The following is a 27,496-nucleotide window of genomic DNA, read 5'->3' on the forward strand; positions in this document are numbered from 1 at the left end:
TTAGTCTGTTGTGATGATTCCCTCCAGTTTATCTGTTGGGTTAATATCATCCAGCGTCACACCTTTAGCTTTGAGCTCATCGGTCACTCTTTCCAGATATGTCGGATCGGGATAACCAAACCTTTAACATAAAAAACATGTATAATAAATGATTATTGCAACAGAATGTACTTTTTTATTCAAATCATTCACATACTAGTGTGTCATCAAAAATAGTAACATTGCGCCTGATGGATAATTAAATAATTAGATTTAATGCACCTAGTGTCAAAGCATCTGCTACACATGAAAATAACAGAGCATCTTAATAACATAATGGTAGTAAATCATACTGGCTATATGCCCTATAATCTGTCTTATGGTGGATATCGTTCCAAGTTATCACGCCGTCGTGGCCTGTTGTGCGTGAGTCTCCAATGGTGAAAACCAGTTTCCTTTCAAAGGCAACTTTCAGCATTTTGCAAATGTTTCGTCCTTGCTCATTGTCAGGGAGATATGCGGTTCTCGATATCCCTTCATACATTTTACCAGGAGACGGATGAGTTTCCTGGAAGACACATATCAAAATGGAACAATCCATTTTTTAATTTTGTTCAATGTGTTTTAATTGTATTGTTTTATTAAATAATTCAATTTTAACATTTCATGCGCCACATGTGTATCTAAATGAAAAGAAAGTATGGCATATTTTAATATACCAATTGTCGTCCACCAAAAAAGTCATAATTGATTCTAATTTTTCCAACGGTTTCGTATCCAGTACAAAAACCATGTATTTGTTTGACAGTCATCTTCCCAGGTGGTTGATCACCTGAAATAATTTTACAAATGTTAAAAAACTTCAAGTATAGCACAAATGAGCCAAGATTGCACTAGATTGCTCACCTGAGCAGCGTTTTTTTATGGAATGTTGTGCCACGGGCATTATTGTTACAAACTTAGGAACACATACATAACAAATATAACACTTCAGTTTCAATGAGGAAGTACTAGTAAAGTTTTTTTCAAAAAAGGTCTCTTTTTTCAAATTCAGTCTGTATTCACAATGTGGCCTCTGAATCATGGCCATTTTTGAACCTAGAGGCATGATTTGGCATGCATTGTCAGAGAATAAGATATCTAAAACATTGTTGCATAAAAAATCAATATAAACCATGCGACTCCTGAGCGAGGCCTGTTTTGACCCCAGTCAATTTTAACAAAATGGTACAAAACCACTACATCTTATTTCATGTCAAATATCTAGGCTTCAACTATATACATGTAGTTAGAGAGAAGATTACTTAAGATTTTACTATATACAAATAAGGCAACCAGTTAACCAGGGTGGGTCCAATTTTAAACCCTGGGGCATGCTTTGAACAAACTTGGTCGAGGATCAACATACGATGTCACATAAAAAATATCATATCTATGGGCCTTTGCTTCTAATGGGGGCATACTCAAGCTTAAAGGATGGTGAAAGTTATACTGGCTCAGTGCTTTTACAGAAAGTTCCTGTTTATTTCCATATCTGTAGTAAATATAGTTCATTCACATTAATATATGATATGGAGGAGATGCACACAAACGTTAACCAGAATAACTATGTACAAACATAGACAAAATTTTGATCATTTCAGGTCACAGTGACTTCAAACAATGACCACACAGACATGGGAGAAGTTTCAATTGAATACCCATATAAGAAACAGTGATATTGAGATATTGTAAATTTACATTACCCAAATGTGTAGGTGCAAAAAGGAGACTAATGCTTTGAAATTGCATCTCAGTGTCATATAACTTGACATTAAAACCCAAACACATGTTTGCAGTTACAATTAAAGACAATAGTGCAAACACAGATAAGGATAAGTCACATATTTACCTAATTTAAATACAAAAGGGGTGTATAATTCTGCTTAATTGCAGGCAGAGAATTATAAAATTCAATCAATGACCACATACATAACCCAACAAACATGTGTGAAGTTTTAATTGAATAACTGTAAAAGCAGCAGTGATAATGGAGAAGTTGTGCTTTTGCCATAACCAAATTTCGAAGAACACAAAGGTGACATCATTCTGCTGAATTGCATGTCTGAGTTTATAATTTGGTAAGTGACCTCACAAAATGACCTGAGACCCATTTATAAACTGTCAATGGAATACCATTAAGAGAATCAGTGATATGGAAAAGTTGCAGTAAAGCTAAGAAGCCACAACCGTTGGTTGGCATGTTAATATTTAAATAGAGATATTGGTTATTGAGCAGTTGATCTTCTGAGCTTTTTCCATAAACATAAAAGATCACTAAGCCTGTTGAAAATATCATGGCAACCAGAGTTCTGCACAATATAGAATCATTATCACACAACAAAAGAAGGAAAACCTCTACCAAGATAAATCAATTTTTGGAAAATGGTCAAAACAACGATTGCATAAAATGTGAACGCCACCTGACATCGGAAAATCACCGTACCCAGAAAGCTCCCTTTGAGCAGCATACTGTGCCTAGATAGGTAACAACTTAAAAACAAGAGGGCCATGATGGCCCTGAATCGCTCACCTGACTAACCAAATACAATCCCAACCCAGTTTTCATTAAGATAAACATTCTGACCAAATTTCATAAAAATTGGATGAAAACTGTGAACTCGATTGTCTACACAAGGTTTTTCTTATATTTGACCTATTGACCTAGTTATTGACCCCAGGTGACCCAAATACAATCCCAACCCAGATTTCATCAAGACAAACATTCTGACCACATTTCATGAAGATTGGATGAAAACTGTGACCTCTATTGTCTACACAAGGTTTTTCTATAACTTGACCTAGTGACCTAGTTTTTGACCCAAAATGACCCAAATACAATCCCAACCCAGATTTCATCAAGATAAACATTCTGACCAAATGTCATAAAGATTGGATGAAAACTGTGACCTCTACTGTCTACACAAGGTTTTTCTATTATTTGACCTAGTTTTTCACCTAGTGACCTAGTTTTTGACCCCATATGATCCAAATACAATCCCAACCCAGATTTCATTAAGATAAACATTCTGACAAAATGTCATAAACATTGGATGAAAACTGTGACTTCTACTGTCTACACAAACAAATTGTTGATGATTTTTCAATAATTTGACCTAGTGACCTAGTTTTTGACCCCAGATGACCCAAATACAATCCCAACCCAGATTTCATCAAGATAAACATTCTGACCAAATTTCATAAAGATTGGATGAAAACTGAAACCTCTATTGTCTACACAAGGTTTTTCTATTATTTGACCTATTATGTGACCTAGTTTTTGACCTAGTGACCTAGTTTTTGACCCCAGATAACCCAAATACGATCCCAACCCAGATTTCATCAAGATAACCATTCTGACCAAATTTTATAAAGATTGGATGAAAACTGTGACCTCTACTGTCTACACAAATAAATTGTTGACGTACGGACGCACGCACACAACGGATGCCGGACATCACACGATCACATAAGCTCACCATGTCACTTGGTGACAGGTGAGCTAACAAGCATCATCTAAGTTCTTATTCCATATACAAGCTTTAAATACTGATTTTAACTAAACAAGGGCTGTTTGTAAAACATGCATGCCCCCCCGTATGAGCTGTCCGTTGTAGTGGCAGCCATTGTGTGAATACGTGTTTTGTCACTGTGACCTTGACCTTTAACCTAGTGACCTGAAAATCAATAGGGGTCATCTGCCAGTCATTATCAATGTACCTATGAAGTTTCATGATCCTAGGCCTAAGTATTCTTGAGTTATCATTCGGAAACCATTTTACTGTTTCAAGTCACTGTGACCTTGACCTTTGACCTAGTGAACTAAGAATCAATAGGGATCATCTGCCAATCATGATCAATGTTCCTATCAAGTTTCATGATCCTAGGTGTAAGCATTCCTGAGTTATCATCCGGAAACCATTTTACTGTTTCAAGTCACTGCGACCTTTACTTTTGTCCTAGTGACCTGAAAATCAATAGGGGTCATCTTCCAGTCATGACCAATGTACCTATAAAGTTTCATGATCCTAGGCCTAAGCGTTCTTGAGTTATCATCCGGAAACCATTTTACTATTTCGAGTCCCTGTGACCTTGACCTTTGAACTAGTGACCTGAAAATCAATAGGGGTCATCTGCCAGTCATAATCAATGTACCTATGAAGTTTCATGATCCTAGGCCTAAGCATTCTTGAGTTATCATCCGGAAACGATTTTACTATTTCGAGTCCCTGTGACCTTGACCTTTGACCTAGTGACCTGAAAATCAAAAGGGGTCATCTGCCAGTCATGACCAATGTACCTATGAAGTTTCATGATCCTAGGCCTAAGCGTTCTTGAGTTATCCTATGAAGTTTCATGATCCTAGGTGTAAGCATTCCTGAGTTATCATCCGGAAACCATTTTACTGTTTCAAGTCACTGTGACCTTTACTTTTGTCCTAGTGACCTGAAAATCAATAGGGGTCATCTTCCAGTCATGACCAATGTACCTATAAAGTTTCATGATCCTAGGCCTAAGCGTTCTTGAGTTATCATCCGGAAACCATTTTACTATTTCGAGTCCCTGTGACCTTGACCTTTGAACTAGTGACCTGAAAATCAATAGGGGTCATCTGCCAGTCATAATCAATGTACCTATGAAGTTTCATGATCCTAGGCCTAAGCATTCTTGAGTTATCATCCGGAAACGATTTTACTATTTCGAGTCCCTGTGACCTTGACCTTTGACCTAGTGACCTGAAAATCAAAAGGGGTCATCTGCCAGTCATGACCAATGTACTCATGAAGTTTCATGATCCTAGGCCTAAGGGTTCTTGAGTTATCATCCGGAAACCATCTGGTGGACAGACGGACGGACGGACCAACCAACAGACCAACATGTGCAAAACAATATACCCCCTCTTCTTCGAAGGGGGGCATAAATATGTCCAGGACACTGATGCCCCCACAACATATGTGTAAACACAGACAAATCCATTATATAAATTCTACATTGGACAAGTCAAAGGGCCTTAACTAAGTGAAACATAGTCACAATTGCATTCTTAAAGATCATATGCAAATTCAGTTAATTCATTTGTGAATGTTTGAGTGAGATCCACCAAGTGGTTAAATAAGAGTTGACAACATAAAATTTTATCAACTCAATATTTTATGTTTGAAAAAAACAGTTAAATAGCTATAATTCTGTTAACACATGTTTGCAGCCTAAATTTCTTAATTAAAGATCATCTTCTCTTACAGGTTTTACAACTGTGAAATATTGAGTGATATCCTGCTGAAGATGAAAAACAAGCGACTGGGAACTAAACATTCAACAGGGGAAAAACTGAGACAATGGTAATTGTATACTATTAATGTTCATCTACATAAAAAAGTTATTAAACATTGAAAGTTTGAGCAATATTCCCCAAGTTGTTAATAACAAGAGCTGTTTGTAAAACATGCATGCCCCCCATATGGGCTGTCAGTTGTAGTGGCTGCCATTGTGTGAATACGTTTTTTGTCACTGTGACCTTGACCTTTGACCTAGTGACCTGAAAATCAATAGGGGTCATCTGCCAGTCATTATCAATGTACCTATGAAGTTTCATGATCCTAGGCGTAAGCATTCTTGAGTTATCATCCGGAAACCATTTTACTATTTCGAGTCACTATGACCTTGACCTTTGACCTAGTGACCTGAAAATCAATAGGGGTCATCTGCCAGTCATTATCAATGTACCTATGAAGTTTCATGATCCTAGGCATAAGCATTCTTAAGTTATCATCCTGAAACCATTTTACTGTTTCGAGTCACTGTGACCTTTGACCTAGTGACCTGAAAATCAATAGGGGTCATCTGCCAGTCATGATCAATGTTCCTATGAAGTTTCATGATCTTAGGTGTAAACATTCTTGAGTTATCATCCGGAAACCATTTTACTGTTTTGAGTCACTGTGACCTTGACCTTTGACCTAGTGACCTGAAAATCAATAGAGGTCATCTGCCAGTCATGATCAATGTACCTATGAAGTTTCATGATCCTAGGCGTAAGCATTGTTGAGTTATCATCAGGAAACCCTTTTACTGTTTCGAGTCACTGTGACCTTGACCTTTGACCTAGTGACCTGAAAATCAATAGGGGTCATCTGCCAGTCATGATCAATGTACCTATGAAGTTTCATGATCCTAGGCCTAAGCATTCTTGAGTTATCATCCGGAAACCATTTTACTATTTCGAGTCACTGTGACCTTAACCTTTGACCTAGTGACCTGAAAATCAATAGGGGTCATCTCCCAGTCATGATCAATGTACCTATGAAGTTTCATGATTCTAGGCCTAAGCGTTCTTGAGTTATCATCCGGAAACCATCTGGTGGACGGACCGACAGACGGACCAACCGACATGTGCAAAACAATATACCCCCTCTTCTTCGAAGGGGGGCATAAAAAGTAAAAAACGCAAGTTTCGCGACGAACAAGTGCAACTTTTAATTATTCTAACTTCAAATGTTAGCATAACAAGGGCTGTTTGTAAAACATGCATGCCGCCCATATGGGCTCTCCGTTGTAGTGACAGCCATTGTGTGAATATGTTTTTTGTCACTGTGACCTTGACCTTTGACCTAGTGACCTGAAAATCAATAGGGGTCATCTGCCAGTCATGATCAATGTACCTATGAAGTTTCATGATCCTATCCATAAGCGTCTTGAGTTATCATCCGGACACCATTTTACTATTTCAGGTCACCGTGACCTTGACCTTTGACCTAGTGACCTGAAAATCAATAGGGGTCATCTGCGAGTCATGAACAATGTACCTATGAAGTTTCATGATCCTACGAATAAGCGTTCTTCAGTTATCATCCGGAAACCATTTTACTATTTCGGGTCACCGTGACCTTGACCTAAGACCTAGTGACCTGAAAATCAATAGGGGTCATCTGCGAGTCATGATCAATGTACCTATCAAGTTTCATGATCCTAGGCATAAGCGTTCTTGAGTTATCATCCGGAAACCATTTTACTATTTCGGGTCACCATGACCTTGACCTTTGACCTAGTGACCTGAAAATCAATAGGGGTCATCTGCAAGTCATGATCAATCTACCTACAAAGTTTCATGATCCTAGGCATAAGCGTTCTTGAGTTATCATCCGGAAACCATTTTACTATTTTGGGTCACTGTGACCTTGACCTTTGACCTAGTGACCTGAAAATCAATAGGGGTCATCTGCGAGTCATGATCAATCTACCTATCAAGTTTCATGATCCTAGGCCTAAGCGTTCTTGAGTTATCATCCGGACACCATTTTACTATTTCGGGTCACTGTGACCTTGACCTTTGACCTAGTGACCTGAAAATCAATAGGGGTCATCTGCGAGTCATGATCAATCTACCTATAAAGTTTCATGATCCTAGGCCTAAGCGTTCTTGAGTTATCATTTGGAAACCATTTTACTATTTCGGGTCACCATGACCTTGACCTTTGACCTAGTGACCTCAAAATCAATAGGGGTCATCTGCAAGTCATGATAAATGTACCTATAAAGTTTCATGATCCTAGGCCTTAGCGTTCTTGAGTTATCATCCGGAAACCACCTGGTGGACGGACCGACCGACTGACAGACCGACTGACAGACCGACATGTGCAAAGCAATATACCCCCTCTTCTTTGAAGGGGGGCATAAAAATAGTCAATCAAGCTTTATACTATTGTTTACCTGTGATTTTTCCACATACGCACTGACACGTTGGACAAGTTTGCTTGAAGCTTAGTGATAGGTCGATGCAGTCTCTACAGAAAATGTGACCACACACAAGCTTTTTCGGTTCATTTATTTTCTCCATACATATAACACAAGTGTCTTGGTTCTTCAATTCTTCTTGTGTAATCTGAGAAGAAAGTCACAGTTACCCGGTAATATAAGAAATATATAACTATATTCAAACATGTTAACAAACGATTAATGACGGCTCAACTAATTATTACATGCAGATATTATACATTAAAATTGCTAGCTTAGATTATATAAATATTGACACTTATACAAACAATTAATACATTACAACCTTACTGAATAAGAACCAGTTTTTCAGTTGCCCATGATATTATTAGGACTCATGTTTTGAGTAAGTTTCATTTGATAGGTCATACTTTTTCTTCTGCTTGCTCTTTCAATAAAACCACATAGAGAAAATTGCCCCGCCCCAAAGATGGTAATGTTTATGAACAGAGCATACTTTTTAACATAAAGTTAAAGATGTTTGGTGCACGTTCAATGGTGATAAGGAATAATGGGAATCTTAGGCTTACACAAACATTTTCAATCAACAATCAACATTGTCTTTGACATCAAATGACACGCATTTGAAAAAGGCCAATATCTTTTTTTTCAAATGCTTAATAGAGCTTCAGGGCTCTCGGAAACGCTTAATCAAGCGTATTTGTACGCATAAATTTGAAAAATTACGCTAATTGGAAGCCAATTGAGAGTCCCCACCACCACCTTTTTGAATAACTGGGTTCTTCAAGTCAATCCATTAACAAACAAAACCTGTAGAGCAGCCTCCTATTTAAACTCAAGCCAACACATACACCTGTTTAAAATCGAATAAATCAAGTGCAGTAATGTTTCTAAACTGTCTGATAGTTTTTCCACATCCCATCCTCTAGGGAGCTGAGCCTTGATGCTTTATCCAACAGTATTGGTTAATGCGGTTTGAAATGGCCAATTGCCAATGTGTTATAAGTTTACAGTTTTAACTTCCTAGAAACTTGCCCAAACTCGGCATTCACATCAAAGACATTTTTATGTCTGGGGACACCATTCACAACTTGCAGTTTTTAAGGCATAGATTTAATTCATGTCATCCAGTAACACTGCTGTGGTTGGCAAAGACTTTTGTATTAAACTGGTTTTATTGTTGTTTCAAATGGAAATATCATTGCAAGGTAATGATAATGTTTTGTTTACAAAAAAGTAAATGTATATAAGTGGGGTGTGTATGTAAATATATTAGGCACTTTTATGCACACTTGCCTTAAATGAGCTGTTTTTTTTCCTATATGATTTTTTATTTAAGTAACAATAAAGAGAACAATGAGTGGGATTCCTAATGAATATTTTGTATTTGGTTTTTAATAATTAAACCAACAAAAATATTATTTTTTTTACATTCATTTTTTATTTCAATGGTTTCTTTGCTGAAAATTTGAAGATGAGTGCAATATTCATTGGGACTCCTATTTTTTCCTTTTGGACTCCTACTTTTTCCAAGTAAGGAGTCCAAGTACTCCTGTATTAAAATTCTAGTGAGACCCCAGAGACTTAAAATGATACTGTTCCTTCTATGATGAAAACAAAGAAACAGAAACAATCTGCCCAGTTGTGCACATGCAATGACAAAGGTAAAGCAGGTTCCAAGTTGGTTGTAGAAGCTTGAACTATTATATACCCAACTATATTGTGACTTTGACAGTGTAAACAAGCTGCATTTACAATTTGAGCTGTAATTTTGCGAAGCATGTCCCAAGTTTCGCAAGCCGCATAGGCATCAGTTTAGTCAAATTGTTTTTTTCAAAATAAATGAGTCAAAACATCTTACCACTTAAGTAAAAATAAGATTTATTTAATTTGTGAATACAGCTATCTATGGCAAACTGACTTGACAATAATGTATTTCAACTAAGCCAAGTTACCAAAATAACACATAGTTTGATAAATGAAATTAAACATAACAAGAGCACCGCATAACGGGTGCCACGCTCAGCTGCGAAAGCTTGTCAGAATTTTTTTTTTTTTTTTTTAGAGGTCACAGTGACCTTGACCTTTGACCTAGTGACCCAACAAGAGATGTGTTTAGTGTTATCAGAAACACAATGCCCCCTACTGTGCCACATTGAAATAAAATTTCTATTAATCATTTGGCAGGTATAGAAATCATCTCCCTTTTAAGGTTATTACTTCCCTTGAATTTTGTCCAATCTAAACGGGGGGGGGGGGGGGGGGAGGGTCTCACAGTCAATTAAGACCATGTCAGACATCACTGACAACCAGGGCCTGTGGTTTAGAAGAGATGTAAATATGGACATAAGTCTACAGGTATGTAATGATCATCAAAGAAATTATAATTATATCATTTAAAAAAAAACTTTGAAAAATCAATCATTTGGGTTATAAATAATCAAAATAATAAATCTGTACAGTAACTGTGAAAAGAACTTAAATTCTTAGTAAGGAAATATATAATATGAGATTTATAATTATATAAATTACTTCCCTTGAAAATAATTGTCTGTAACAAATCTCTATTTAGTAGCAAATAATTAAAAGCCACTATACTGTGACTGTAGATTCACCACTCAAAATGTGCAGCTCTATGAGATACACATGCATGCCAAAAGTGGCCATGTTCAATATTGAATAATTTTCTCCCTTTTTAAAGCTTATTACTTCCCTTAAATCTGTATTTTTTACCATAGACCTTAAAGGATGACCTTGACCTTTTACCACAATGTGTTTGTCAGAACCACACAATGCCGCCTACTGCGCCGCTTTGATTTATTTAACAAAAATATATACGTAGGCAGGTCAAATAACTATGTCCATTTAAAGCTTATTACTTCCCTTGACTTTGTTTTTTCGACCCTAGACCTTGAAGGATGATGTTCACCTTGAAATTTTACCACTCAAAATGTGCAGCTGCATGAGAAACACATGCATGCCAAATATCAAGGTGCTATCTTCAATATTTAAAAAGTTATGGCCAATGTTAAGGTTTTAGCATGACGCCTCCGGCGGACGACGAGCTGGCTATGACAATAGCCCGGGTTTTCTCCGAAAACAGCCTCGCTAAAAATTACTTTATCATTGTAGAGTGTCAACAAATATTTTCATAAAAATATACATCACAACATTGTTTATGAACCCACATGACCGAGTTTCAAACTAAAGATATCATTGAAACAAACTTTTGGAGCCAGTTTCATGGAGATTTGGTTATGTAAGCAATTAAAGAGCTTGTGTGGTAAATGCTGAAGACAGATAACAATCAACAGGCTATAATCGAGTTCTATATGAGCATTTTGAATTGAAATGAGGAAGAAAGTAGAAATAATTACTGCCATTTAAGGTAAAGGCAGTCACACCCTGATGACAATGTTTTATTTAATGAGAATTATTACAATATATTTGGTAGATGACAAAATGGACGTTAAGGGATTTTCTATATGTAATCCATAAAGCTGTACCAGGGAACTGCAAAGCCCATGGATGCTATGTTGTAAGAAGAATACCGTATATGTCCTTATTGACGCGCACTGCGCGTGTTTTTTCAAGACCCCTGCACGTTAAATTCTAACCACTATCACCTATTCCTCACATTTGAACAGTGTAACAATTTCATTACCTTCCGCTCATAACATTGTTTAATCAAACCGTATGATATAGTCTGCTGCAGACCCGCTACATCGCGATGTCCAATTTAACGCTAATCGGCCGTGGATCCCATTTTATTTTCCATTGACTTAAATATTTCCCCATTAAGAGATGCTCACCATTAATTCAAGTTTGACCCGATATTTCACGCCTTCACTGCATCTAATTGATAAGTATTTATAGTGTTACAAACAATACACCCGAACGCTCAATACCATACAGTTGGCGTCATCCACGTAAAGGGAAGATGCCACACGACAACGTCCTTTCACTGCTGCCTAACACCCAAGTTACACGCAGTCCTCGAGGAATATACATCAACAAAATATATAATCAATAATGAACAATGTAAATGGTAATTGCTTAACAGAAACAGCGTACTTGTTCCATTTTGTTTTAAGAAATCAAATGCATAATTATCGTATGCGATCATGATGACCAAGTTTTGATACTACAAACTATAGAACAATTTTTTTAATGAAAGTAGTTTCTATAGTTCTCATGGTTTTCTGCACTGTAATTTTTTTTATATCTATACACCAACACTTTTCAAGCAGACAACATGTGGGGTGCACTTTTAATAAAATTTATTTTAATGTTGGGTATAAAGTGAATTATTATTATTCTTGGTTTGTAACCTACGTAGTGTAGTATACTCGCATGGTAGCATATTTACGATGTCACGGTGTTGCAAACAAAATGGCCACAAAAACGATGTTTTCAAATGTTATGTGCCACTCTTTAATGGATTACGGGCTACATACATCTTATCTAATGGGTCCGATAAATTCAGATGAACCCCAGATAAGACGGCCTGAGCGTCTATTAGGGCATGAGCGTCAATAAGGACATATACGGTAATTAAGATTAGAAAAAAATGGAACATAAAACATTATGCATGAAATCTTGTCAAATGTGTTCAAAGTGATAATGTCAACCACAAATTAAGAAAAATTCATTGTATCTCTTGGCAGTTATTGTTTTAAAGTGTGCCTAAATGATACTGTAAATTATAGAAGGGTATGTTACCATTTCGTTGAAGCAATTTGTTTCTGAGAAGGTTATCAAGCTTTTACTTTGGGCATGTAAAGTAGACTGCATTGCACTTTGGAGGCAGTGTTTAAAAATGTGCATTATTCTATTAACAGTTTGGGTTTTAAATGCTTTCATTTTCAGTCTGCATTTGATTAATATTATTTAAGACACGCGTTAGGTTTGATATTAATTTTGGGCTAAGAGAATTCTGGCTAATTCTGGGAAAAGCCCAGAGTCCTGTTTAATTATTTTACACTTATAGTTGCAAGGTGTTTTGTTATAAGGGACATGGGTACAAACAAGAAAAGTTTCTGGAGTTACTTTTATGCTATATTCTAATGAATTTTATAGCAGAAAAAAAAAGTTTACCAAACGTTTCAAAAAGAACAATCAGCTGTAGAATAATTTACAAAAACATTGACCACCTACGTCATTCCCCACATTGCCTGCGGGTATTTTCTTTACATCCTGTGCCAACAATTCATTCTTTTTTCCAAGTAAATCTATTGTCTTCGACAGGGTATAATTTGTGTTACAAACAAGGTACACATCTAGCAAATTTCTAGTCTCCTTCTCTTTTCGTTGAACATTTTCACAATAAGCAAGGAACCCGCTCCAAAACATTTCAGCTCCTAATGTTATATCGTCTGATTTGTCAGTATCTGCAAAATATAAACAATAAAGGAATACTTTCAACGGCTAATCTTCTTTCAGTGAATATTTTATCAAAAAACTATCTCCAAATGGATATACATTATGTGTTTTTTTCCGGGAAATACGCGAAGAAAGAAACAATTCACTGAACTTTATCATAAACAAGAGATGTGTTTGCCAGAAACACAATGTCCCCTACTGCACGGCTTTGACACATGTTTTTTTGACATTTGACCTTGACCTTTCACCACTCAAATTGTGCAGCTCCATGAGATACACAGGCATGCCAAATATCAAGTTGCTATGTGAAGGGACAAAGAAGTTATGAGCATTTTTCGAAACCTATACGCGAAACCTAAACGCAAGTGTGAAGGAAGGACGGACAGATGGACGGACTGTCTGATCACTATATGCCCTCTTTCAGGGGCATAAAAATTAAATATGAATGTTAGTTAACATACACACTGCCAGTACAACAGCGCCTACATCAGATTTCCATATTTAAGAGAAACAAGAAGGTCATTATGTCCAAAACCACTCAGCTGAGCATTGGCAGATATCATACCTCTTATATATGCCGAGGCTTTAAAGATAATATTGGTTGTTTAATAGTGGTTTTTGGCCTTTAACTATACTATTGGCACAATTAACAGGAGTTAGATCTTCAAAAAAAATGACTCAAACGCAAAACATGTTAAACATGTTTTTATAGTACTGTACGCAATACGCGTAGTACCAGTGCCAGTGAAAACTCATGTACAAATGTTATGCATTATATAAAAATTGCTACAGTTATTATACACGTGGACTATTTCACAATTGTTTTCAATGTCAGTTTTGTTACAAAAGTCTGAGCAATTCCTGTCCTTAATATTCATCACAGCATGTGGTGAATCAATTTTCAGCAGTAATGTTATATGGCCCTTCTTGTTTATTCCACATTTCATGGTGATGTCTTATGTACTTGAACAATTATTGCTGTGTTAAATGCAATTATATTTTAGTAAGTCACCTTGAATTTGACCACTGGAAAAATAAAACATAATCATACTTCCGTTCTTTGCAAACGGAAAGAACTTTTAAGGGATGAACAGAGGACAAGACTAACATACGCATGGCAAACATTATAGCCGAATGTGTACCTACTACATTTCATGAGTACACCTTTTATACTTTTCCAATATCACAATTTGTTCAAGAGACCTGTCCCTTTACGTCCCGTAAAATCTAAACATCTTACATTATCTACACATTACCTTAACTAAGAACAACATTTCATCAAAGTTTTTTAGTAGGAACAAGTTTATCTCATGTTCTTCAATAACTATTTTGTTTTTTTCCTGACACACAGACAGGCAGACAGACAAACTGATGAGCAAACTATGGATTGACGCTCAAAAACAAATGTAAAACCAATAGGCTAATATGTAGACCAATATTCATGATTATTTTGAACTTTTTTAAATTAATTTATTAATTTTATCAAAGTTTATTAAATCAACTGATATCTATCCAGGTAACCTTAAGACTGACGTATGTTTTGACATAAATACAGACAGACAGACAGACAGTCAAACACGATGGAAAGAGGTTTGACATATAGTCTCCTCCAGTTCAACTTAACGGTTATTGGACAAGTCAATCTAAACACATAGTCCTATTTGCAACTGACATGACTGAAATCCTGATCCACTATAAAAACTTACCTACTGCTAAGAGGGTCATTGCAACCGATCTTGTCATAGCATTGTTGCAGACCTTTTGATACAATATCTGATAAGTACCTTTCATCATCTCACATCGTTCCTTTGGAGATTTTGATTTCACTGTCAAAGGCAAAACTACATGGAGAATGTTTTTAAATTGAGTCCCGTAGCCACCAGTTTCAAATACAGACCCTATGTAGCTATTTTTAGAAATTTCACCTTTTAAATTGCTTTCATACATTCCTACTTTGCTAACGTCCATGCGTACTTTTAATCCCCTGCATATCTGCCCAGGCCCACCTGTAGTGTCTATTATAACCACCAGAGAATCCACTTTTGCATCTAATATGTCTCCCATGTAACAAATTATGTTCTGACCAAGCTCAAGTGATTGAAATTTATGAATAATGACACCTTGGCTTTTGTTCTCTTTTTCATGTATCAAAGGTGCAATTAGCTTATGATGCTCATTTTCTCTCATGCTGGCACTAAATGTTTGTTGCTGGTTCTTTGGAGTGGAGGAAGTGTCCATTGGCATATATTCTCCATGCCTACGTCGACTGTGCGATTTAGGCAGAAAATCTGATGGTTGATAAGGTTCCGGTTTCAATTCACGTATCATACAATTGAACATGTTTTGGATTTCTTCTACAGTCTTTTCATTCACATCAACAAAATGAATTTCTCTCAGACAGGTATCGTTTTTGTTCAAGGTACGGAAGTCCAACACAGCCCTGGCGTACATCATTGTACAATACTTTATTGGCACACCAAATATAGCTGAAACAATATAAATGTATGCAGATGTGTTTCATAAAGCTCATCAAGTGAGACGTTAACTTCAGAGCAAGTTTATTCAATAAGAACTGTTTTTGAAGAACAGTTAAATACTGTAAAAATAGTTTTGCAGTAAAATGAGAATGTTAAGTTAAATTTCAAAAATAAATATATATACAAATCATTGAAATTAATTGTAAGAACATATCTTGGTGGACATTCAGAGACAATATTTTATAATTACATTTATCTACTACACAGTAGTAGCCCACATACCAGAACTTATTGCTGGTATTGCAACTGATTTCATTCCTTTAGCATTTGCCATTGAAAAACTGTTTAAAACAGCCTGGTAGAGATCTTTGCCACATTGTTGAACACCATCAGGTGTGTTAGTATCGTAATCACTCCAATTTGGTCCCACTGCATGAATAACACATCTGTACGGAAGAAGTCCTGCAGTTGTAACAGCAACATCTCCAACTGGTATTGGACCTTTAGAGCGAATATACTTGTTTCCGTCCTTAGTTAGGTCATCGCCTGCACGATCCGCAATTGCCCTTGCTACTCCAGCACCGTGTGAAAGTCTATCATTAGCCGCATTCACTATGCAATCAACACTAAGATCACAAATGCTTGCTTTGTAAACTTGTATTTCGAACGAGCCAACAGAGTATTTAACAAGATTCTCCGGTCGGCATGTCATTTTTCTTCCAGACATAGCTGATTCTTTAACTTGTTCTGAATCATTGGAATTAGGTAAAGGGTCAGCAGCAGCTCCATGTCTACGTTGTCTGCCAGTTGGCTTGACATCTTTTCCTTGAATTGATTGTACTCTTTTTGAAACTTTGGTAATTTCGTCATACGTCTCAAAAAGAACAATCAGTTTTGGTCCCTCGTTGTTTGTAATCACACTCTCGTATCCATCTTCAACAAGTTCTTTGCACAATTCTTTCGTTTTTTCTAAATCTGATGTTTTTATTGAAAAGTCTTTTTCTCCTTCAAATTGGAGCAGAGTCTTGATATATGTATCGACTATTCCTACACAAGACTTTCGGCACACCAATTGTATGAGACCATTTTCAAATAAAATATCACCATCTGTTCTGCCTACGCCTAGTATTTCAGACCCATACTTTGCAATCAGCACTTCAAATTTCAGCTCGCTGACATTACTATATGACTTGTACTCATACCTTTCCAATGACCACTTGATATATTCCGCGCCATACAAAGACAGTGATGTAACGTTGTAATTGCCAGTCTGGTCTTCAGTAAAAGTAAAGTATGGCTTTGTACATTTTTTCTGCGTAAAGAAGTCAAGTAAAAGCCCTTTCTGCAGTCTGTCTTTGGAGATATAATATGTGTATTGCTGAAGGTACTGCAATTTAGAAAAACAAAGCAATTCACATTCAGTATATAAATCAAAAATGTCAAATGTGTCATTTTGAAAAAAAGTTGATGTTGTTGTCTATCATTGAACCTCCAAGATCAAACATATTCTATGAGGAAGATAGGGTTTAAATGTCAGGAAAAAATCACTAACACACTGAATAAGAGCACCAAATAACGGGTGCCAACGCTCGGCTGCGGATGCAGTTTTGAATAAATGAATGCTTGTCACAGTGACCTTGACCTTTGACCTATTGACCCAAAAATGGGTGTGGTGTGTAGAACCGATCAAGGGGCATCTACATATAAAGTTTCAAAGTTGTAGGTGGAAGCACTTTGATTTTAGAGCCAATGTTAAAGTTTTATATTAGAGGTCACAGTGACCTTGACCTTTAACCTAGTGACCCAAAAATGGGTGTGGCATGTAGAACTCATCAAGGTGCATCTACATGTGAAGTTTCAAAGTTGTAGGTGGAAGCACTTTAATTTTAGAGCCTATGTTAAAGTTTTATATTAGAGGTCACAGTGACCTTAACCTTTGACCTAGTGACCCAAAAATGGGTGTGGCGTGTAGGACTCATCAAGGTGCATCTACATAATTTATGAAGTTTCAAAGTTGTGGGTGGAAGCACTTTGATTTTTGAGCCAATGTTAAGGTTTAAGCAAGGCGGACGGCCAGCTGGCTATGACAATACCTCGGGGTTTCTCCGAAAACAGCCTAGAACTAGTGTGTTTGTGTACAATGTTTACACCTGTTTGGCATAGGCAATATAACCGCTTAGAAAAACAAGATTATCAACAAGAGCTGTCAGAAGACAGCACGATCGACGATTCGAGTGCTTTACAGTATAACGTATTAGCCATCATGGGGAAATTTTTCATATTCAATAAGGTCAAGGTAATATAGTCATATTCTAACTGGAAGAGCTAGGACTGTAATTGAAACATATTGATCGCTTATGTTTTATAGAAGTTGTACATTATAGTTAATTCTGAGTTCAGGTATATTTTCCACAATCTATTGAACATTTGTAAAGACATAAAACAAACTAATAAGATTTTATTTCAAGTTTGATAGCAATAGCTTGGGTGGGACGGCTGGACGGTCTTTAAAAAATAAAATAATAAAAATAAATATTTTTGTTTTTTTTTACCATGTTTCAATTTTTTTTATTTCTTTTTGTATGTGGGGGTGGGGGGGGGGGTGGAGAGGGGGAATAATGTGGGGAAGTGGTCATTTATTAGATGATATATTAAAAAAAAATAAAAAAAATAAAGGAAAACAAATTATTTTCTTTTGTTGGGAGGGGGGGGGGGGGGGGGGTTCTGGGGTGTGGCATGGGGGATGGTTTGGGTGGAGTCCATTGTGGTATGTCAGATAAGTGTTGTTTTGTCAAAGTATGAATCAAATCTGATCCTAAATAAAGAAGTTATGGCAATTTAAGCAAATTTATTTATTTGACCTTGAGATTCATGGTCATTCAAAAGTCAAGATCAAATTCAACTTGCCAGGTACAGTACCCTTATGACAGTACGAAAGTATTTGAAGTTTTAAAGCAAAAGCCTTGATACTTTAGAAGTAAAGTGCATCTAAACACAAAATTTAACAAAATATTCGAAGTAACTAAGTCAAAAAAGGGCCATAATTCAGTCAAAATGCCAACCAGAGTTATGCAACTTGTCCTGTACAGTCCTCTTATGATAGTTAGCGAGTGTTCCAAGTCTGAAAGCAATAACTATGATACTTTCGGAGTAAAATGGACCAAAACACAAAACTTTTCAATTTTCTAAGTATAAAAGGGGCCATAATTCTGTCAAAATGCTAGTCAGAGTTACATAACTTTGCTTGCACAGGCCCCTTATGATAGTAAGTGTTGCAAGTATGAAAGCAATAGCTTTGATACTTAAGGAATAAAGTGGACCTAAACACACAACTTAACCAATTTTTCAATTTTCTAAGCAAAAAAAGGGGCATAACTCTAAAAATAATGATGACAGAGTTGTACACCTTCACCTACACAATTGTCTTGTTGTCATAAAGAAGTATTCCAAGTTTCACTTAATTATCTTTGATAGTGTTAAAGTTATTTGACTTTATAAAAAACTTTAGCCAACGCCGACGCCAGGGCGAGTAGTATAGCTCTCATTTTTCTTTAAAAAGTCGAGCTAAAAATGCATGACATAATTAACAATAACAGTTTTACCCCCATGCAGCTCATTTCAATATTTATCTATATTTGTATTTATTTCATGATGATATATGATGTAACCAGATGCTTAATGAGTATACAGTTTGCATCTATATTCTCAGGGCATCTTTATTTCTGCAGCAAACTTTAACCTTCTGATTGTCAAGCTTAACTGTCAACATCAAACTCATGTTAACATAAAAGACTCACATATTTGTTCTTTAATATCTAGACAAGAGGGCCAAGATGGCCCTAGTTCGCTCACCTGAGAGGAGTCTGTTCATTCAATCTTTACCAAACATCAAACTTGACCTAGATATTGTCCAGACAAACATCCTGGTCAAGTTTCATCATTATTGAACCAAAACTCTGGCATATGGAGTGTTTTTGTTTTTGTAAGATTTGACTTGGTGACCTATTTTTTGAGTTGACCCCCCTTACCAAACATCAAACTTTGCTTACAAACATAAATATTATGACCACGATTCATAAAATCTGAAATAAAATAGTGACCTCTAGAGTGTTCACAAGGATTTTGTATAATATAATGAAAATTTGGACAATCTAAGGGCAATAATTATGGCATTAATTATGTGATTTTGCTCATTATCAAACTTGACTGAGATCTTTCAGCAAATTTGATAAAGAATACTTGAGAAATGTGAATGCTAGAGTGTTAACAAACCAAATGTGGACAGGCGGACGGCGGACAAAGACCAATCCTAAAACCTCACCTGAGCAATCAGGTGAGCTAAAAAGTGTGTTTCACCGATCTGAGCCATTTTCCAACTTGTCCGAGAAATCAATAAAACCAATGTATTGATTAAGTTTCACGATGATTAGGCAAAAATTGTGACTTCTATAGTGTTCGATCACAAGGTTTCTCTCTACCCACATAAGGAAAACTGCCAATCTTTTCACCAAGTTTCATGATGATTGGGCAAAAAATGTGACTTCTAGAGTTTTCACAAGCTTTTTTTACTATATAAACATAAGAAAACTGCCCCCCCCCCCCCCCCGGCAGCCATGTTATTCAACTGACCGGAACCATTCGAACTCAACTCTCATATCAAGGAAACAAATGTTCTGACCAAATTTCATGAAAATTGGGCCAGAAATGTGACTTCTAGAGTGTTCACATGTTTTCACTATATACATATAGAGAAAAATGCCCCGCCCACTGGCGGCCATGTTTTTTCACCGATCTGGACCATTTTCGAACTCGTCCGAGATATTAATAAAACCAATGTTTTGACCAACTTTCATGATGATTGGGCAAAAATTGTGACTTCTAGAGTGTTTACAAGATTTCTCTATAGCCAAATAAGGAAAACTGCCCCGCCCACTGGCGGTCATGTTTTTCAACGGACGGGAACCACTTTTGAACTCAACCAACATATCATTAAGACAAACATTTTGACAAAGTTACATGAAGATTGGGCATGAATTGTGACTCTACAGTGATTACAAGTTGTTTCTTTTTTTTTGTTCTAGTGACCTAGTTTTTGACCCGGCACGACCCAGTTTTGAACTCAACCGAGATTTCATTTGGACAAAGCTTCTGACTAAGTTTCATGAAGATCGGACAATAAATGTGGCCTCTAGTGTTTACGAACAAATGTGGACGACGGACAGACGGAAGACAGACAAAAACCGGTCACAAAAGCTCACATGAGCAATCAGGTGAGCTAAAAAGGTTACAATCAAACAACATAGGTTAGCAATTTAATCTGAACGACAAACACTTTACCACATGTTATCCATGACACAATTTCAAGATTTCCCCATGGTTCATCAAAATCACAAATCATTAAATGACAAATAATTAACTTTAAAACAAAAGTTTACTTTTAACATTGCTGAATAGGTTCAAATAGTTGCATTTTTATTGAAAGAAAGTGTCTGGTTAGTTGCATTTGCAATAAATAAGTGTTACATGGTTAACAACTGCGAAAATTCAGATGAACAGTATACTAAATTAAACATGGACTCCATTTGTGGAATGATTAATTGGAAGGGATCAAAAAGATGTATTGTAGGTAGGTCACATAATGCCTTGGTATACTCAAATGCATGTAACACATAATTATTTCACACTCAAAGCTTTATTCAAATTATAACAAGGCTTTGACAGTATTTAACAAATCACAAGTCATCAAGGGAGACAGTTGCTTCACGCAACATGTTGTCTCTTCATGTGGTCATAGGTGGTCGATTATTTAAAAATAGCATGATAAATGACAAAGTTACAGTCCAGGAAAGCAAGCCAAATTAGCCCTCTTGACTATCCCAGTGACCTTTCCCATCAAGATAGGGTTATTACATGCAGCACGTCATCTTATTATGGTTAAAATTTGTAACAATTTTTTTTTTAATCTATCAATATATAGCAAAATAACGGATTTGACAGGAATTTGCAAGCTGTTTTATGACCAATATTGACACACAAGTATTACCTTGACTTTTGAGGTTGTAAGACAGTTGTTTCATGTGATACTTTGTCTGATGGTGGTGCTTATTTGTGCCAGTTATTTCAAAATCCAATTTTTATGAGAAATTTCAGGAACATAGGCAAACAAACAGACTGACAGAAGGACATAACCTTCTTAATATGGTAAACTTTATTTCCACTTTGATGAACAGTTACGAGACTTATAATTGTATCATTTTAAACCGGCATCAGTTCTTATTAAAATAAATGACATTAATTCTATTAAAAACAATCTCGTGTGTTAGAAACACATTTATTGATGTTTGAAAGTGCCTGATGTGAAAGAAATATATATACTGCAAATTGAGTATTTGTTTATAAACTGCAAGGGCATCACCAGTTCTCAGAGGCTCAGAAATAAATCAATTAAACAGTACCAAATTGATAATATTTAACTGATAACAATGCATCATATTTATTTAAATCAGCAAAATGTCCATTATAAATTAATTGGGCAACATGTCATTTCAAATAGTTGTGTACAAAGGACATGCAACTAGCTGCTTTCAGCATGTAATAAATATGTAACTGTAAATAATATACCATTCTTGGATGTGGCTTCATCGTCAATTTCTTCAAGTTTTCTTTCAAAAGTGCCTTGGCATCTGACAATATTTAAATAAGGTTATTGGGTTACATTTTTCAATATATAGAAGTTTAACATAAAGAGCAACAAAAAAACAATAAGAAGAATATTGGTCCAGTTCTTGGCCATATTGGATCAGCTTGAGATACACCCACAAAAAGTGCTCAAAATCTGAAAGCATTTCGCAAAAAAACTCTGGAAAACGAAAATGTTTGAAGTCCATTACTTTACCAAATATTAATGGACCGGAATGAAACTCATACTTCATATGTGAGTCGTGTACGTAGACTCACATACCAAAAATCAGCTACATATACATGTAAATTTAGCTCATTCAAACGTGAGACTTTGAGTGAGATCAATCCAGTACTTAAAGATGAGTTGAAAACACCAGCTTTCCAACATACATATGGACAGACAGAAACATGCAATGCTAAATGCATCCAATACATAAACAAACAGAATTTACAATTCTTGCAAAGCTCAGTTTTTCAATATAAGCATTAACACTTGGTCTTATGATGATATAATGGACATGTATTGCTCTTTATTGCTTTAAATATTTATTTCAAACCTGTATTAAATGTTAAAAACAAATTAAGCATCGGCTTTTCAAAGTAGTTTAACCACGGAAGATGTGAAATTATCAAGGAACATAACCTATTTACATGGATCGGCTTAATAAGCAACTTAAAGCTTGAGTGTGAACCTAATTGGACTAGTGTATAAGAATAAAACGTAACCACACTCAAACCTTGAAAAAAAAATACTGGAATAGGAAATGTGAAGGGCATACCATCATCAGTCTGACATACAGCATGTGCTACATTTGTTGTTTCACAAAACACCAACTGCAGTTTATATTTGTTCACAAAACCCTGAAGTTGTTCTTTCAGGGTGCTTTCAGAGGTCCCACTTTTTATTCCTTCAATGATAATGATTCTTGCCTCAGGTCCAGGTTGAAGCTTCTCCAGACTCCAACCATTCAAATCTAAATGGCACACTTTTTGTTGATTATCTAAATTGTATATACAATGTATCATCATTTATATGAATATTGTTCATGTTTTAGAAATTATGGATGCTGGACAACTTGGTATCCTATGTGCTCAGCTGAGCTAAATAATGGTTGCATGCAAGTAAATCAAAAAATATTTGTTTAAAAATTATACTGAGAAATATTTTTTTCAATAAAGAGAGAAAAAGTATATGTTCACAGGCCAATTGAGAGAGTGGAAATATGTAAATTGCTCCATTTTACTTAAAATATACTACTGTAAAAAGTATAATCATGTAAAACATATTTTCTTTCAATTTAATGCAGTTGAGTACAGGTATTTAGTACATATTAGTTTTTCTATGACAATTATGCTCCTACCTCTGGTAAGGTTAATTTAAGTAGCGAAGTTGTCAGTTACTAACAAAAGTATGTGCACTTAATACAATTTTTGTAGGCAACTGACTAGAGTGATATGACTAAAAAACTGTTAAAGAAAGAAAGATCTAAAAAAAAAACACACATATTAATATTTTGGAGTTATTATTTTACAAGGGCTGTTTGTAAAACATGCATGCCCCCATATGGGCTGTCAGTTGTAGTGGCAGCCATTGTGTGAATACGTTTTTTGTCACTGTGACCTTGACCTTTGACCTAGTGACCTGAAAATCAATAGGGGTCATCTGCCAGTCATGATCAATGTACCTATAAAGTTTGATGATCCTAGGCCTATTAGTATTCTTGAGACATCATCCAGAAACAATTTTACCGTGTCGAGTCACCGTGACCTTTGACCTAGTGACCTCAAAATCAATAGGGGTCATCTGCGAGTCATGATCAATGTACCTTTGAAGTTTCATGATCCTAGGCATAAGCGTTCTTGAGTTATCATCCGGAAACCATTTTACTATTTCGGGTCACCGTGACCTTGACCTTTGACTAAGTGACCTAAAAATCAATAGGGGTCATCTGCGAGTCATGATCAATGTACCTATGAAGTTTCATGATCCTAGGCGTAAGCTTTCTTGAGTTATCATCCAGAAACCATTTTACTGTGTCCGAGTCACCGTGACCTTGACCTTTGACCTAGTGACCTGAAAATCAATAGGGGTCATCTGCGAGTCATGATCAATGTACCTATGAAGTTTCGTGATCCTAGGCGTAAGCGATCTTGAGTTATCATCCGGAAACCATTTTACTGTTTCGGGTCACGGTGACCTTGACCTTTGACCTAGTGACCTGACAATCAATAGGGGTCATCTGCGAGTCCTGATCAATGTACCTATGAAGTTTCATGATCCTAGGCGTAAGCGATCTTGAGTTATCATCCGGAAACCATTTTACTATTTCGTGTCACCGTGACCTTGACCTTTGACCTTGTGACCTCAAAATTAATAGGGGTCATCTGCGAGTCATGATCAATGTACCTATGAAGTTTCATGATCCTAGGCATAAGCGTTCTTGAGTTATCATCCGGAAACCATTTTACTATTTCGGGTCACCGTGACTTTGACCTTTGACCTAGTGACCTCAAAATCAATAGGGGTTATCTGCGAGTCATGATCAATGTACCTATGAAGTTTCATGATCCTAGGCCTAAGCGTTCTTGAGTTATCATCCGGAAACCATCTGGTGGATGGACATACGGACAGACGGACGGATGGACCGACATGAGCAAAACAATATACCCCCTCTTCTTCGAAGGGGGGCATAAAAATGGTACATGGCATTTTATTCAAATGAAACAGTTGACCTTAAAGCTGCCCTAGTTGATTTTTCTCACAACAATTCGGTTATTTCATCTGACCAGAATTGATCAGTATTCGTCAGATACATTCTAAAGCTTAACTCTTGCATACTGATTTTTGCAAAAATTGTGCCAAAAAATGCCAATAGCATCAAAAATACGAAAACCTCATCATGTACATAACGGAATCCTCAAGTCATTAGACTATTATTAACCTGTGACGTATGCACGCTTTGGGTCATGTGTGCACCAATTTCACATGATTTACACTTCCGCGCATTTCAAAACAAAGAAGAACTACTTAATAACACAAGCAATTTACAAATGAATTATGTCTACTGATAGCCCTAGCAAAGTGATTAAAAAACATGTTTTTGTCTTAATGGATAAACAAGGATCATTGTGTATTGAATATCATGTTCGTAAAAAGTCAAAATGCAAGCTGATTACATAAAAACAATTTTTCAAATCAGAGCGAATTTAATAAGGTCGATTTGTGGATTGAAAACAAAAGGAGTTTTTATCAAGCTTGATTAATGTATATTGATATTTGTCGAGTAATATGCATAGATATTGACAAAAAATCACGCTGCAAAAAACATAACGCTGCTATGTCCTGTCTGTTTGCTTGTCCCATTGTAAATGGGTAATGACATGATTATTCATCATTCATGCAAATGGCATTGTAAATAATGATGCAATGGTCACGTGGTTTTACATGTGGTTTTCTGTGCATGCACAGAAATTGAAAAGCCCTATCTTTGTACTGAATTTGGGCATTTCTTGACCACATTTTAGGGCACATCTGACATAAATACAAACACATTTTGACTCATAATCACATTTTTGCGACACATAACAAAAATGGGAAAATATACCAAACATCAACTCGGGCAGCTTTAACGAGTAAATATCAGAAACTGATTCATGTCATCTGTCCCATTGTCTCAAAAACGACAAGCCAACTTAATGCATTTCCAAAGCGGCGGGATATTAACAACAACAGTCACAAGATGGTACCACAGATATGTGATTTTGTAAACAAGATACATAAACTGGCATATGATCCTTAATTTAGAGTGTTTCCAGTGATCAGGCTGGTTATCAAACTTGCACCAGATATTACGCCAAAAAACATATTCACAAAGATTCAGGAAGATCCAATTTGAGTTTATAAGTGGACATAATGTTCTCCTAATCACCACCTGACTACTCTCTCACCACCTGCTCTCAGCATGCCACAAGTGTTCCCATATTTTTTTTTTAAACTGGCATTTTTTTAAGAGTGTATACTAAAAAGTATTCCTTAGTAAGAGAATGTTGGGAATAATTCTCCCAATCTTTTTCAGTATTCCACATTTAATATTAAATAACATAAACATTGTATAAAATAATATTAAGTATCAATTACTCAAAATTATTAAGTCTTTTTTTTTGGAAGCTTGATGTGAGCTTTAAAATAGATACATATAATATGTTGAATGCACAAGGCACTGGTTGTTCATTAAGTTTTATCATTGATTAACAGATAAGCTACTTTGTTGAATAATAAAATGAAACCATGTACTATAATTTACTTCATGTTTAAAACATCTAGACAATGATAGTACCTCTCTGGAGTGTCATCTTGCTTGGTGCTACAGCAGCTTTGCTGTGTTTTGGTTTTGCTCCATTAAATGCATTGATATCAACACTTGGCTCAACTGTTTCCATTGAGCTGTCTGTATCTGCTTGAAACTGTAATAATTTAAATACATACAATGAATAATAATATTAATATTTTGTTGTATTTGTTAATTTTATTTTTTAGTTACAATCACCCAACAATTGAACACTGTAGAAACAAGACTTATCAATCAGTGATTAATACCCCCACATACCACTTAGACACAGACGAATAACCATGACAATCTAAGTTGCTGCATTTTCACTTTTGATCTTTTGAGTAAAAACAAGGCATTTATAGTTAAACATGTGTGAGCTGTTACTTTAAAATCCTTCATTGCATGGTCAAGCCCTATTTTTACAACTCAAGGCAGTTACATTGACTTTTAACACAAACTTTGATGTCGACCTTTAAGCTCGCCAGATGGTAAATGCAGGTAACCGTCTCATTGTGAATTTGTGTACCCAGTAATTTTTAAATGCTTTTAAACTGGTCGTTTTAAAGAAATGAAAAGCCCAATTTGGACAAAAAAAGTCCTGTATTTTGAAATCTGACCTCTAAGTATGGCCTTAACACCAAATTAGCCAGGAAGTTATAGGTGTGACACCCTGTCTTTTATTGGTGAACAAATTGTGCCATATTATTTGTAATTAATTAAATATAGAGTGGAAAAGCCCCATTTTCTAAATGTAGTTTTCTTCAACCTTGAACCTTGAATATAGCTACATGATCATTTCTCACACACACTGTCTCATATAGGTGAACATTTATGCTCAGTTATTTTTACATCTTTTGACACAAAGTGAAGAATAAG

The 27,496-nt window shown here is 35.9% G+C and overlaps 1 protein-coding gene across 1 annotated transcript; it reads right to left on the reverse strand.

Annotated features, from left to right (window-relative positions):
• LOC127840603 (uncharacterized) lies at positions 1–26,729 on the reverse strand. The gene is made up of 8 exons (XM_052369012.1): positions 26,627–26,729; positions 19,312–19,367; positions 15,891–16,995; positions 14,916–14,957; positions 12,907–13,139; positions 7,745–7,897; positions 333–547; positions 1–121 (listed from the first exon to the last, which is right to left on the reverse strand). The coding sequence occupies exons 1-8, from the start codon at positions 26,727–26,729 to the stop codon at positions 1–3; spliced, it is 2,028 nt and encodes a 675-aa protein (XP_052224972.1).
• Positions 26,730–27,496: the final 767 nt, after the last annotated feature.

This window comes from Dreissena polymorpha, chromosome 8 (genome assembly GCF_020536995.1).
Source record: "Dreissena polymorpha isolate Duluth1 chromosome 8, UMN_Dpol_1.0, whole genome shotgun sequence".
Classification (NCBI taxonomy): domain Eukaryota; kingdom Metazoa; phylum Mollusca; class Bivalvia; order Myida; family Dreissenidae; genus Dreissena; species Dreissena polymorpha.

Bases quoted from the DNA above. Each gene is read 5' to 3' on its own strand.
- LOC127840603 (XM_052369012.1), bottom strand. From the start codon at position 26,729: ATGGAAACAGTTGAGCCAAGTGTTGATATCAATGCATTTAATGGAGCA. The intron at 19,368-26,626 runs GTACTATCATTG...TGATGTTGACAG, and splicing joins CAAGATGACACTCCAGAGAG to TTAAGCTTGACAATCAGAAG. The intron at 548-7,744 runs GTATGTGGAAAA...TGTGTCTTCCAG, and splicing joins CTTGTCCAACGTGTCAGTGC to GAAACTCATCCGTCTCCTGG.